This window comes from Mus caroli, chromosome 6, assembly GCF_900094665.2.
Source record: "Mus caroli chromosome 6, CAROLI_EIJ_v1.1, whole genome shotgun sequence".
NCBI classification, from domain to species: domain Eukaryota; kingdom Metazoa; phylum Chordata; class Mammalia; order Rodentia; family Muridae; genus Mus; species Mus caroli.
The window spans coordinates 51,302,390-51,317,163 of NC_034575.1; the positions used below are offsets into that span (position 1 = coordinate 51,302,390).

General features: G+C 39.5%; 1 protein-coding gene across 4 annotated transcripts in view; it reads right to left on the minus strand.

Annotated features, from left to right (window-relative positions):
• Positions 1-348: 348 nt before the first annotated feature.
• Nt5c3a (5'-nucleotidase, cytosolic IIIA) overlaps positions 349-14,774 on the minus strand; it is a 42,065-nt gene continuing 27,639 nt past the window's right edge. For all 4 annotated transcript variants that reach the window (XM_029478557.1, XM_021164608.1, XM_021164609.2 and 1 more), the window contains 8 exons: positions 11,064-11,162; positions 9,802-9,871; positions 7,808-7,854; positions 6,612-6,697; positions 5,120-5,209; positions 3,189-3,351; positions 1,618-1,818; positions 349-1,008 (listed from right to left, as the gene is read on the minus strand). In XM_029478557.1, the coding sequence (XP_029334417.1) occupies positions 907-1,008; positions 1,618-1,818; positions 3,189-3,351; positions 5,120-5,209; positions 6,612-6,697; positions 7,808-7,854; positions 9,802-9,871; positions 11,064-11,162 (858 nt within the window). In that variant the 3' untranslated portion in view covers positions 349-906. The remainder of the gene's footprint in view (positions 1,009-1,617; positions 1,819-3,188; positions 3,352-5,119; positions 5,210-6,611; positions 6,698-7,807; positions 7,855-9,801; positions 9,872-11,063; positions 11,163-14,774) is intronic.

Consider the following 14,774-nt stretch of genomic DNA (forward strand, 5'->3'; position numbering starts at 1 on the left):
TTATCACCGCAGCAGCAAAGTAACTGATACATCCTGCTATACATTGTTTCTGAAACTTTTTATAAGGAACTCTTTGTGTTCAATAAAAGAAAATGATTTTCATAGTCCTTAGTATTCTTAAAGGACAAATTAAAGCTTTCCTGCAATATCTTTTTATGCTTAGACATGTATTTTGAAAGTAGGATTAATGTAAAAATACGCACTACTTGGTTTTTGTTTTCGCTCCTTGGTTCCATGTAGCCCAGGCTGGTCAGACTTGAGGCTGACCTTAAATTCTTGACTCCCCTGCATTTTTCTCTTGTGTGCTATGATTACAGACATACCTCACCACCATGACGGACAACAGAATTTTAGAAAAGCTTTCCTTTTCTGGTTTATTCTCAGTGCTTCACACAGAGTCTTTGCAGGGTTAGCGATGCGGACACCAACAGTTTTTAAGATACAACTTTCTGGCAAATGTGTTTTCCAGACAAAATAAACAAATAAAACAATTTCAGAAGATGATGTCAACATACTCCATCCCAATTTCAAAGCTAGCAGTGGTTAAAATCAGGAACATAATACATCCAGAGAGTGTCTTCTGCGCCCTTACACACCCACCTGGGAGAATGCCCTAGAAACTGCAGAACACCAAACTACAAAACTCATTTTGGAAAAGGGAGCCATTTTTTCTAATTTTGGCTTTAAGATATTTTTTAATGACTTAAAAATTCTGCTGAGTATAGTGATGGAGGTGGGAAGAGGGGCCGCGGTTCACAGGTTCCACACGTCTGAAGATCGTCTGTTGGGGAAAGGGAAAAGTTCTAGGAGCAAGACTGTTTTATAAATAAGAAAGAGTCTTTCCTCAAAATGGACAGTGCCTGATTCAGGTGGACCCCTGGGAGAAGTCTTCTCACGATGGCTTGTTTATAATGTCTTCTGTAAAATCGAGTTGACAACCTCCAATGATTCTTCTTTTACTAAAACAATATCATAAGAGTCCATGTATTTTTCTAAAAGCTCGTCTACCTAATCAACAGAAAAACAAAAATAAAATTAACATGTAGAGAAGGACACATAATGTTAATTTTAGCCACATGATGTTAGATTTGTAGAATATAAATCTAATTTCATATACAAGGGTTGAAATACAGACATACTCTCAAATTGTCTTTAAATAATTATCTTGTTTCTGATTAAGATTTTAATTTTCTGAGATAGGGTCTTGCTGTTTAAGCTTATGCTGGCCTTCAACTTTTGAGGCCAGCCTCCTGCCTCAGCTTCCTTATCGCTGGGCGACAGACATGCACCATCATGTCTAGCACACTCTCAGACTTATCATGGACAGGAAGTTTTCCACATGGAAATTTTCTCACTAAACGGTTTCTCTCCACCCACACGGTTCTGACTCTGGGCAGCTTTGCACAAGGAGCACTTGGCCATGCATGGGGATATTCTGACACTCATGACTAGGGAGTGCTGCCTACTGTGACCTCCACATATTACACAGGGCTCTGCTTCCTATCTCCCAATCACCGCGGAAGCAGGAGGCTAAAATGACCTGCCTTGGCAACTAATTACAATGTTTCATCTTAATTTTTTAAAAAAGGAAATTAAACTACAGCTCTGCACACTTACTCTGTCATTCAGATAACCAATTTTCAGAATGTGTTCAACATTGGCTACGCCATCGGCCATTCTTAGGTCTCCTTGGGAATCCCCGAGCAGAATGATGTTGCTGTTGTCTTTCAGCTGGCTGAAGTAGTCTGTATTCTTCAGGGCACCATCATGTTTGTTGAATACGTGGATTAGCTCTCCTTTGAATCCTTTCAGCACTCCCTATTAAAAATATTTTAAATAATAGCTTAAGAAGAACCTTATTATATTTACTTATGATCTGTCTATGTCTGTGGGTGTCCGTGGCAGGGGATACTTGGAGGTAAGAACCAACCACCTGCAGGAGCTGGCCCTCACCTTCCACCAGAGGACCCGGGAGTAAATTCAAGCTGTCAGCCTTGGTGGGAAACATTTATCAATACTGAGCCATCTCTCTGGCTTGAAATAATAGGTTTTTACAGATTCCACTTGTTAGGTTCTTTACATTTAATGATTCTAAATAGATGTTGCTATTTTTCATGTCTTTGACTTGATCTCAAAACATAGAAGTCCATCACACTGAAAGGATGGACCATTTAGAGACTGCCGTATCCAGGGATCCATCCCATAATCAGCTTCTAAACGCTGACACCATTGCATACACTAGCAAGATTTTGCTGAAAGGACCCAAATATAGCTGTCTCTTGTGAGACGATGCCGGGGCCTAGCAAACACAGGAGTGGATGCTCACAGTCAGCTATTGGATGTATCACAGGGCTCCCAATGGAGAAGCTAGAGAAAGTACCCCAGGAGCTAAAGGGATCTACAACCCTATTGTTGGAACATGATGTACTAACCAGTACCCCGGAGCTCTTGTCTCTAGCTGCATATGTATGGAAAGATGGCCTAGTCGGCNATCANTGGAAAGAGAGGCCCATTGGANTTGCAAACTTTATATGCCCCAATATAGGGGAATGCCAGGGCCAAAAGAATGGGAATGGGTGGGTAGGGAAGTGGGGGGCGCTATGGGGGACTTTTGGGATAGTATTGGAAATGTAATTGAGGAAAATATGTAATAAAAATATTAAAAATTAAAAAAAAAAAAGAAGTCCATCACACACATGAGAGGGAGGAAGGACTCCAAAACAACCTATGCCACCCTCACCACATTCAATGGTAAAACGCAGCAAGGCAAGAATTTAGCTTCACTTCTCATTTTGTTCCTAGCTAAAGGACTCCATTTGAGGTCTTTTACTGTTCTGGGTTTTTATTTGATTTTGTTTGAGTCTATATAGATTTTGAGCTCATAATTCTATCCTTAGCTGAATGCTGGGCTTAGATGCATTCTGTATCATGCCCATCGAAATTTAAAATGTACTTGTATAAAAAAAATGGCATATTATTCACTTCTTCTTTCCTCATTTATGATGTAGCCATCAGAGCTGCACCATTAAGTTATTCCACATAAGTTTTGTGAGCTTTTCTTTTCTTTCTTTTTTTTGAGACAAGGTTTCTCTGTGTAGCACCTACCTGTTATTAATAAAGAACATGTTTACATGACTAGAATATTTTAGATTAGACAGTAGCTCTGAGGAATGATTTCACATTCTTACATTTTCATCAAAATCCATGAAGTTTGACACTACTTTGACGTTTGAGTGATAAACTCCAGCCTGCCGGATAACTTCTTCAAGTACATCACCAATACCAGCAGAAAATATGAACACCGGGATACCGTGCTGTTGAAGTTTACCGAAGAAATTCTCATATCCTTCCCTGCAAGTGGAGGGAGGCACAGTGTTTATGAGAAAGACTTTTTTATCTTTTTCACTTAGAAGGTATAAAGCAAAAATATTTCCACCTTTTCCTACAAATCATATTCTCATTCCAAAACAACGACCAAGCCAACAGTTGACTCTTTACCTTGCTATTAATTCTAGCAGTATGTTAGGTGTTTTTTATTTAGACTTAAACTGAGCATGGATAAAAGCCTACAATTTTCACCATACAGTGAAAAGCCACTAGGGTGTTCTGATCGTCCACCAGAAGAGAGAGTAGCAAAGCCGAGCAAAAGCTCTTTCCCAGCCGCTGCTCCTTTGCCCGACCTTTTATTTATGTATAGGTTTAGAGGAAAGCAAATCAGTGTTCATCCCCATCCCCTTACCATCCCGTCATCTTCCCTGTGCCTCTACGTTCTCATCAGATGTATATATAGCTATAAATACATGTACACTTAAGGCTACATATCCTGTATATGAGAGAAAATGTGTGATGCTTGTCTAATTCTGGCTTGTTTTTCTTTATATGATTGATTATTTTAAATCCACCCATTTTCCTAAAAATGACAAACTCATTCTTGTTCATAAAACCTTAAAAATCTACTCTTTCCTTGTCACTCTTTTAGCTCCAGGTTAAATAAGCTCTTGGTGCTTACAGTGGGGCATTCAACTGTCATTACTCTTTGACAATTGAATCTTTTCTTCTTCAATCATAATCATCATCATCCCAGGGCAATGTGATAATGTGGTTGGGGGTAGTTTAGTGGCAGAGTGATTGCCCAACATGTGAAAGGCCCCAGGTTCAATACCCAGAACAGAGGGAAACAAAAAACAGCTTTGTCATATTTGCCCAACAAGTTGAAAAAAAAAATAAGGCTGGTAAAAAGTACTGAAAGTAAGCTGGATTTTCACACAATAATAATCCATATTGTAAATATCCTGTGTGAGGGTGTATGTGTGTGTGTGTGTGGTGTAGTACTTGACTTAGTTGGCCTTCTGCCTCCTGAATTCTGTAATCACAGATTTTGACACTATGCCAAATCCTTGTAAATATTTTACCTATATATTAAAATATGTTCCTGTAAAGTTTCAAAGCATGAGAATTTCAAAACTAGATTCATGTCAATTTAGAAACAATTCTTAGTTAAAACCTTTATAGCTTATAAATATCTCCTTCAAATTTCAGATCTTTCAAAACTATTCCTAAAAAAAAAAATTGAAAATCATATTGGTTATGTAAGCCTGTACATTATTCTTAAAATTAAAACAAATTTGGAGAAAGTAAATACAAATAATTACTCAAATCTTCCAATGCACTTACTACCCATAGCAAACCTAACTGAAAAAAAAAACTTTAGAATGGGTTTCATGTATCCTAAGCTATCCTCTGACATCTATTTCATTCAGTATCCTCCTGTCTCTACTCCCAAACGCTGGAATTTTAGGCATGCACCACCATGCCTAGGATTTAAAATAACTGCTGTGCCACCTCTCCAGCCCCCTACAATGCCAGTTTTATTCAGTGCTCAGATCAAGCAAAGAGCTGTGGGCATTGCAACAAGCACTCTGCCAACCGAGCTACACCCCAACCACAGCAGCTCTACCCTCAGATGGTATTCTTATCGCAGCACTAGTCATTTTGTGACACTGATGTCTCATTTAATGAATAATGTGATAGCTTATTTTTAATTAAAGCTCATAATTGAATATACACAACAGCAGTTAATTCTGTAGACAATAGAAACAACAAAACACAGGAGACTTACTTGAGCATAACGTCAGAGTCAGCCACAATCTCTTTAAGTTTGGCTTTTGGTATGCCTTGTTCAATAAGCAAACCGTGAGATTTGGTATACCTGGAGTTCACAATCAAAGGAGGGGAGAGAGATCGGTTAAAATATTAAAACTTCTATCTTTATTGCATCATTCCTGAGTGAGTGCTGGTCATCACTGTGCGGATTTAACTCTTTGACACTGAGGCACTTAAAATTGTGATGGTGTTCTTTCTCCCCCTGTGTCCCAGATCTTACAGGCTCAGGTTTAGATAAATATGTTGATAAGGAAGTCTTTCTTCCCTCAGTCTACAGAGAGGATCCAGTCTAACCTGGGCTGTCAAGCTTCTTCCTCCTTTCAGAAATAAGCTAAGTAATTCTTTAATCAGCTAGCAACTTAAATTTTCATAGTAATGGAATAGTGGCAGGAAAGTGTTAGACATACGCTGGCCTGCTTAGAGCCTAATTCTTTCTTTAAAAATAAATTTATATATGTAATGTATGTGAATCCAACTGTCTAGCCTTCAGGCACACCAGAAGAGGGCCTCAAACCAGAAACAATCCCTCTGCCTCAGCTTTCCAACTTTAAGGATTACAGGTATGTAAAAGAGACTGTCTCTGTGGCCAGAGCTTATTCCAACTGCAGATAAAAGTAACTGCAAAACTGTCCTTTCTCCATACAGAAATTAATCTTTTTAAAGTGTTCCAAAGCTAGCTCCAGTTTTGATTCTACATGTGGGGAGAGAAAAATCTCTTTTCAACATTTAATACACACACAGGTGAACTGTCCATGCTCCCTGACAGCTCTTGGGAATATTCTTGTTCTCTTACAATGTTAAAGCAGATGTGGCTGCTTCTTAGAATGCTTCTCAGCGGATCTGGCTCTGGTTTCTATAGCATCCTGGTGGACTCCTCTGAGCCTCTTAAGTTTGCCAAGGTTTGTCTTGACCTGGATTTCCATGCAAACCTCTCACTGTGGTCTCCAAGAATGTTGCCGACTGATGAACACAGCCAACACCAGAGGCCTTGTCCTCCACATAAGGACAGACACAGTGTGGATCCTAGTTTTTTTTCTTTGTATTTAGATCATGGCTAATAAGCTTTTAAATAAAGATGTAGCGTTTAAGACTTTTGTGGCAGACTTTTTATTTTCTCTTACTGCATATCATCTTAAGGCACATCGCAGGTTGTTAATTCGCTGCAGCGACTACGTTTTTCTGTATTCTTCTTTTTTTTTTTTTTTTGGTTTTTCGAGACAGGGTTTCTCTGTGTAGCCCTGGCTGTCCTGGAACTCACTTTGTAGACCAGGCTGACCTTGAACTCAGAAATCCGCCTGCCTCTGCCTCCCAAGTGCTGGGATTATTTTTCTGTATTCATTACCTGTGTATCTATCTGTGTACAGTAAAGGAGGAAACAAGACCCCAGTTTTAACTGGGCCACTGGGTCACTAGCACTTCAGTGCTCCCCACTGCCCAGAGATACTCACCACTCTACCATGTAAGGGAACTTCTCTTCCACGGTGAGAACAGGATCAACTTCAATAGCATAATACTGCTCCTTTAACTGCAGTAACTGGAAAGAAACGAGACACTTAGTTCTGAGAATATGCAGTTTTGTCATGTACCTGGCTAGCAGAAAACAATGCAAACAATAAAAGGCAAAAGCCTATATGCCACTTTTCAGTAAAAATTAAAATTGGAGACGGTTTGATATTCACTTACATATAGTTAGATTCACCTGCAGAAGCCACCTTATTCCCAAGACAGCAATTCAGTGAGACCAAGTACTCCTTATGAACGTCATTAGAGAAAGTGTGGGCTTATTTTCAGGCTTTGTTCTGCTGTGCTGTGGTATTGCAGACTGAATGTGAGACACTGCACGTTAGGCAAGTGATCTCATTGACTGGCCTCTGCTCTCCTGCCTGGCCCAGTTTTACTTTCTATTTTGGGCCAGGTCTTGGCTATATTACCCAGGTGGCCTTGAACATCCAAATCCTTCTGCCTCAGGCTGTAGGAGGATTACAGCCTGGAACCACCAGACCTGAAAAGTTTAGTCCTGAAATCAAGTAATTAACTTTGATGGGCACCATGAGTTGCCCTGTTAAGACAGAGGCAGGCACCCCAGGAACACCCTCATCAGTTTAAGAGGGCAAATCATTGTGAGGCCGTTGTCTTCCTAGTTAAGGTAAGGACCCAGAGTGTTCACATAACAACCTCTCAAGCTGACTGTGCTAGCAAAGGTTGCAGGCCCGGTAATCCTAGCACCTGGGAGGCCGAGGAAAGGGGACCAGGATCTCTAGGCGTTATTCACCTAGCCAGAGAGTTCAAAGCCAGTCTGGGCCAAATGAGACCCCATCTTGGAAAAGAAAAGCTAAGATAGAATTCATATAATAAACTAGATACTTATGGAGTGCTTATTATGTGCCAGATACTGCTGCAAGCACTTAGCATTTATTTCGCTTCTTTTAAGTGGAGGACAAGTATCACCATGTAGCAAATGCTGGCCCTGAACTTGAAACTGTCTTCCTCAGTACTCTAGTCTGGGATGTGGATGCTCTCATGCCTAGCTTCTGACACTCGTTCCTTCTGAGGGGAAACAAAACAAACTAAAACACACAAAAACACTAAATCAGCGGAGGCAATGAAAGACTTAACTACACATCTGTAATGATTTGATATTTACCTTTCTTCGACATTCATCTGTAACAAGCTTACAGTTGTCAATGATATCTAGAGGGAGAGAGAACAATACAGGCATTAAAGAAACTATTCTGGTTGATGCTACCACTAATGAAGATAACTTGCTTCTTTCGTCTTTAAGAGCCAAGTCAATTACTGTGGTTACTGCAACTTCTGTTCTCAATGCTGTTCTTCAAATGGCCTTGCTCCAGGAGGTGATGGCTTCAGAATCGGAGACTTAGTAATTCTTCACATATACCACCCAGCGAAATGTTCACCATCTTCACACAATCAACTGTATACTATTTTCATTTCCATGTTCCTTTTTAATAAGTAGAAGCAACAAATACATCTCAAAGTTTATAAATTTCTTTTTCTTTCTATTTCAAGACAGGGTGTGTCGGGTGGTTTACGTTAATGTGACACAAACTACAGTCACCTGGGAACAGAGAACCTCAACTGAGGAACTGCATCTAACAGATTGGCTCATGGCCACGTCTGTGGGGGATTTTGCTTGATTAATAATTGGTGTAGGAAGACCCAGCCCACTTGGGTGAGTCTACCCCTAACAAGGTAGTCCTGGATAGTATAAGAAAGCAAGGTGAGCAAGCCAGTAAGCCTTCACGGTCTCTGCTTCAGTTCCTGCCTTGGCTTCCCTAGACGATGGACTGTAACCGGAAAGCCAAATAAACCTGTTCTTTCCCCAAGTTGTTTTGATCTCTGTTTTAGAACGAATAGACACCAAACTTGGACCTAAGGTCTCATGCAATCCAGGCTGATTTTGAATTTAGGATCCTTCTGCCTCCACTGCTCCACTGCTGGGATCATAGGCACAAGCCAACTATACCCAGTTTATGTCATCTTAGAGACTGAACCCAGGGCTTCATGTATGCAAGGCCTCCACTCTACCAACTGAACTACATATACCCCAGCCATGAACGATACCATTTTCTTAAGAATGGTACTTCATGGGGAAATATAGAAAAACTATAATTACTAGTATTTTAATATATTTCTTCTCAAAGGTTTTATTACTAATGAACTAGGTAAAATAAGTCAAGTCAAATCTAGGTCTTTTTGTTTCATTCATATATATATATATATATATATATGATTAAAACTCTATAAATACCATTTGCAATGGTTGTACAGGTTGTACAGTTTCTGGTATGTGGATGCGAAAGAATTTTAGCTGCCTTCCAAGCTGTTGTCATTATAAATAACTTCATTTTGTGTCGTCAGAAATCAATGTCAAGGCTTTGCACATGCTAGCTAGGCTAGTGTCCTACTCCTGAGGACATCCTTAGCCCAGAGTGTGCCAGCTGGTTTTCTATCAATTCCAACACAAGCTAGGGTCACCCAGGGAGAAGGAACCACAGTTGAGAAAATGCCTCCATCAGATGGGGCTGTGGGCAAGTCTGTGGGACATTTCTTGACTGAGGACGGATGTGGAAAGGGCTGGTTCACTGTGGGTGGTTCCACCCTAGGTCGTGTTAAGAAAGCAGGTTGAGCAAGCCTTAGGGGAGCAAGCTAGACAGCAGCATTCCTCCATGTCTCTGCATGAACTCCTGCTTGACCTCTTGTCTTGGCTTTCCTCTATTACTCCAACTGCAAGCAAAATAAACCCTTTCCTCCCCAGGCTGTTTTTGGTCATAGTGTTTTACAACAGCAATAGAAATCTAACTAATAAAGAACATTTGATAATTGTTTTTGGTTATCCCCAAATGTAAAACCTTTCAAGTCTTTCTTGGGTAATAAATAGACTATAAACAGTGAGAAGTATTTTGGTATCTTCATCCATTCCCTTTTCTTCTAAAAGCATATATGAAAATAACCATTCATATATGATGAGTACAAACCATTCCTCAAAACATAACAAGGAGCAAGTTTCTTCACTTTCAACATCAAAAAGAGAAAAGTACCCCACAACCCTCAGTCGCTTCACTGATAAATATCGATGATTACACTCATGTACGTGCTGAGTAGTATCTCACTTACTGTGACACGTTGGGCATCTTTTCCCATTGTAGGAAAACCTACTTAGAGTCATGTCAAAGTCTGTTATTATCTGTAAGAGAAAGGAGAAGGCAAAATTGTAAACAAGTCCACCATAGTCAGAGGCTCACCATGCTAAGCAAATACAGATCCTGGAGCCTTTCACTAGAGAAGCACTCCCTTAATCACAGCACTAGGGAGGGAGAGACAAGCGGATCTCTGTACGTTCCAGGACAGCCAGGCCTGTTATCCAGAGACACTCTGTTTTGAAAACAATGAAAACAAAATAACACAAAATATCTGTGTGTGTCAATGGGAGTACGCCATGCTCTGTGTGTATGTGTGGGCTGGAGGACAACTTCTAGGAGTTGGTTCTTGAGATCCCCCTTATTGAGGTAGGGTCTCATTTATTTGATACCTTGCTCTGGATATGACTTAAATAGATAAAAAATTTGCTTTTAGGCAGTTAAAATAGCAAAGGAATTCTTAAAATGAAGTTGGAATAAATAACTTCTTCAGTTCCTTCCCATTTAGTCTGCAATTCTCTACTTAATGAAGAATAAACTTGAGCCTGGGATGATGCCTGCCCATGATCCCAGCAGTTGGGAGTCGGAAGCAAACTATAAAAATCCCAGACCAACAGTGAGAGAAACAGATAAACCTCAACCGTCTCTCACAGAGTTCCACTTTAATTTGACAATGACTCAGTTAATTAACATATGGAATAACTTGAAACTGTACCCTTTTAACTGTGACTCCTGAAATGGTTTAACATGTTTATAGTACCAGTTACCTTAGAACTTAATACAAACAAACAAAAATTTACTAAGATTTTATCAAAACAGGAGACTAATTAATGAGCTTTCCCCATGAAGTTGCTAGGTGCTAGACCCACAGATTCATTTACGCTGCAGTGCTCCATCACTCAGACGGATGCGTCTACTTCAATTTTCCAACTGGCTTAAATTTTTTATAGATTATCTTCGTATAAAAACTCTTCCTAGATCCTCCCCTCCTCCATGCATTTGCTCTTTCTCTCCACACAAACAAAACAGAGAAACTAAAAAGACAAAACAAAAACAAAAAAACCCAACCAAACCCAAACCATGGAGTCTTGTCTTGTGTAGCCCAAACTCCTGCGTCGGGGCCTGCCCTGGAGTGTGGCTGACAGCCCCAGCATCCCTCCACTGGTAGAACTGACTTTCCTTCTCTCAGAAGCTATCAATTGCACATTAGCTTCAATGTTTAACAAAGCTTAAAGTCACCTGAAGTTTGGCAGCGCCTCCTTTAATGAGACCACAGATAATTTCTTCTACTCTTTTAGGGTTCTTGATACGAACTGAGCTTTTCTGAAATTCTGGCATCTAAAAAGGTGAACAGAAATGAATTACCTTTTCTTACTTTCCCCAGTTCCTTCAATATTAAGAAGCTTGTATTAGAAAGTATAAAAACACTGAGGTATTATTCTAAAAATTCATATCACAATATCACTTTACCATTTATACATGCAAAATATTAAAAGACAACTAGTTTCCAACTAGAAAATTAATATAAAATTACATAGCATGGCAGTACAAATCTGTAATGTTAAGGCAGGAGGATCTTAAGTTTAAGAATATTTTGGAGTACACAGCAAGAGCCATCTTATACAAAGCAAACCTAACAAAAGAAAAACCCTACATTTGTGGTTCATTTACTTTATTAGAAAGTTTAATTTTCTTATATAAATATACAGGTACTGTGCTTCCCCAAATCTATAGAACATAAAAAAAAAACCTGTCTATCATTAATCAAAACTCTCTAGAATCCTAGGAAATATCTGAATTGAATGATAGAATTATTTCTTCTAAGGAACATTTTGCTTATGATTTAATTTGTCTGTGGTGGTGCTTGCCTTTAACCCCATCACCTGGGGGGCAGAAGCAGGCAGATCTCTGAGTTCAAGGCCAGTGTGGTCTACATAGCAGTTTTAGCCCAGTCTTTGTCTTGGAAAACAAAATGTAAAATCACATCTATCTACTTAGCAGGTGGTGGTAGGAGGATCACTCGAGGACAGATGTTGGAGCCAGTCTCGACAAGTTTTAAAAATTAATTAAGACTTAAAAATAAAAGTCTGTAAAAAATGCAAATAGCTTATATACAAATAGCAGGTCATACTATGTGAGATAAACATTGTTTTGGATAGTTCTATATCAACTTGACACAAGCTAAAAATCACCTGAGAGGAGGGAACGTCACTTAAGAAAAAGACTATAAGATATTGCTGTAGGAAAGACTGAAGGGCATTTTCTTAATTAGCAATTGATGTGGGAGAGTCCAGCCCATTGTGGATGGTGCCATCCCCGAGCTGGTGGTCCTGGGTTCTATAAGAAAGCAGGCTGAGCAAGCCAGGGGGAGTAAGCCAATACACATCATCCCTACAGGACTTCTGCATTAGCTCCTGTCCCCGGCTCCTGCCCTGTGTGATTTCCTGCCCTCACTGCCTTTGAGGAACTGGTTTATGGACCTGTGAGTCTAAGAAACCCTTTCTTGGTCATGGTGTATCATCACAGCAATAGTAACCCCAACTAAAACAAGGATTGAGGACCCAATCAAAGACTGCCTTTGTATTCATATTTACATTTAAAAATATTTCTAGGCAGAAAAATATTGCATAACTACTCCTTATAAGGTTTTGTACATATAGCTAAAATATCTCTAAAATCTGAAAAGTTACTTTAAGATAATTGATTCTTCCCTGTGTACTACATCCCAAATAATTTACTAATTGTTCTTAGCATAAGAACAGATTTTTTTTCAAGGTAATATAACTACTAGAAGGTATCTGGGGTTTACAGAGATTTTAGGATTTATTCAATAATTTTATGCTAGTGTCATTTTTGTTTAACTTTATCACAAGTTGAAGGAAACTGAAAGAGGAAGACTGATGCTTACACAGCAATGTCCTGGACAAGTGGCCCAGGAAACCGTGGTCATTTCACATTATGATATTCAGCAATAGCAGAAAGGTCCTTAGAAGAAATAATTCTACCACAACAGTCAGTATTCTCCGGGATTCTGTTTTGATCAACAGCAAGCAAGTAGTATGTTATGATTCTACACAGTGTGGAGTGGAAGCCCAGCCTTCTTTAGAGTGTTATCACTAATACCAACATAGTCCACTAAAGTACCAGACTTAGGTTTTTATTTTAAGAGAGTCTGACCAGATTACTTCTATCAGGCCCCATGTTGTTCCTACATATACACTAGAGTTAAAAGTTCCTACATATACAACAAAACCCCAAACCAAAAGTCCAGAACATTCCAAAGACTGGAAGATAATAGAGGTATATAGAAAAGGGCAAAACAATCAAACACTGATCATAAAATGCATACATTTATTTGTTTTTTCTTTTTGGGGGGGGGCAGGGGAAGATGCAGGGAATCCAGCCCAAGTACACAAGTTCTACTATCGCTGTAGCCCTTACACACTTAGTTCTAAAAGCTGCATCTTAAAAGAAGACTAGGATCACCTGCAATGTGTTAACCCAGTAGTCTCAAGAAGGGGAGGGGGAGATGTCGCAGCCCATAAAGTACTTGCTGCACTTTACGAGTGGGGATCTCTGGGTTTGCTCATTAGCAAATGTAGCAGAATCAGTAAGCTTTGGATTCAGTGAGAGTCCCTAGATCAAAAAGATAAGCGGAGAGCAATAAAGGATGGTACCCAAGGTTGACCTCTGGCCTCCACCTGTATGCACACACAAAGACCATACCCCCAAGCCTCAATGGGTTAAGAATTTTATCATGGGTTTAAAGGTAATTGAAATACTTATTTAACAATATTTTTCAGTAGATGAAACAAGAAGTAACTGGTACATTTCTTTTTCTTCATTCACCCTTATGTTTACATAGTAAATATTTTGTGTCTACTTTGTAATACACACTCCTGCTAGAGACTGGATATGATGTGGACCAATACTTCTGTGCTGATGCTAAGGATCACCGCTGCTCTGGAGGACCCCTTCTGTATCTCCTTTACAAAAAGTTTATCTGGGCAGAGCATAGACTTGATCCAGTAACTACACTCATTGGAGTTGGTGAAAAGGCTCCATGGTTAAGAACCCTCGCTGCTATTGCAGAGGACTGTGTTTGGATCCTGGCAGTCATGTTGGATGGTTTACAACTGTTTTAACTCCTACTCCAACGGCTTTAACACTCTCTGTATCAACACTCGAATGCAAGTACCCCTTCTCCCAAATAGACATAAAGCCTTTAAAAAAACAAACTCATAGTGAAAGTAAACAAAGGATTATGCCACCATAATATTTTCAGCAAGCAAATGGAGCATTTTATTTCATTCTGAATAAAATACCTGTCCTCAAGGTTCAGCTAACAAAAATAGCATCTGTGTCTGGCGGTGCATACCTTTAATCCCACAGCACTTGGGAAGGAGAGGCAGGCAGATTTCTGAGTTCAAGGTTAACCTGGCCTACAGATCAAATTCCAGGACAGTCAAGGCTACAAGAAAAACTCTTGTTTCAAAAAAAAACCCCAAAACCAAAAAAACCAAAAAACTAAACAAATGAATATTAACTAAGACCACTTGGTGGCACCCATCAAATGCCCTGATTCTAATCAGGTCTTCACCTACATTTTACATTTGGTATCTTATAAAACACTTTTCTATTTTTAAATCATCAATTATACAAGTTGTTAGCCTCTTATTTATTTTTCAGTAACAAGCAAATTGAGAACTCAAATTGCTTCAGAAGTTTCACAGACTATTATAAGATCATCTTTCTCGTAATTATACATCAAAGGGAACCAGTGGCTGGGACACCATCATTGCCTGTGCCTCTGAGATACACACACAATCCTTCATTCCAAGTAGATAAGTATCAGACACTTCAGTTAGTCTGGAGGAACACACTGGCTACAAAGGGAAACAGCTGGCACTTGCTCCCTCTAGAGAACACAGAAAGGTGGACCATGCAGGT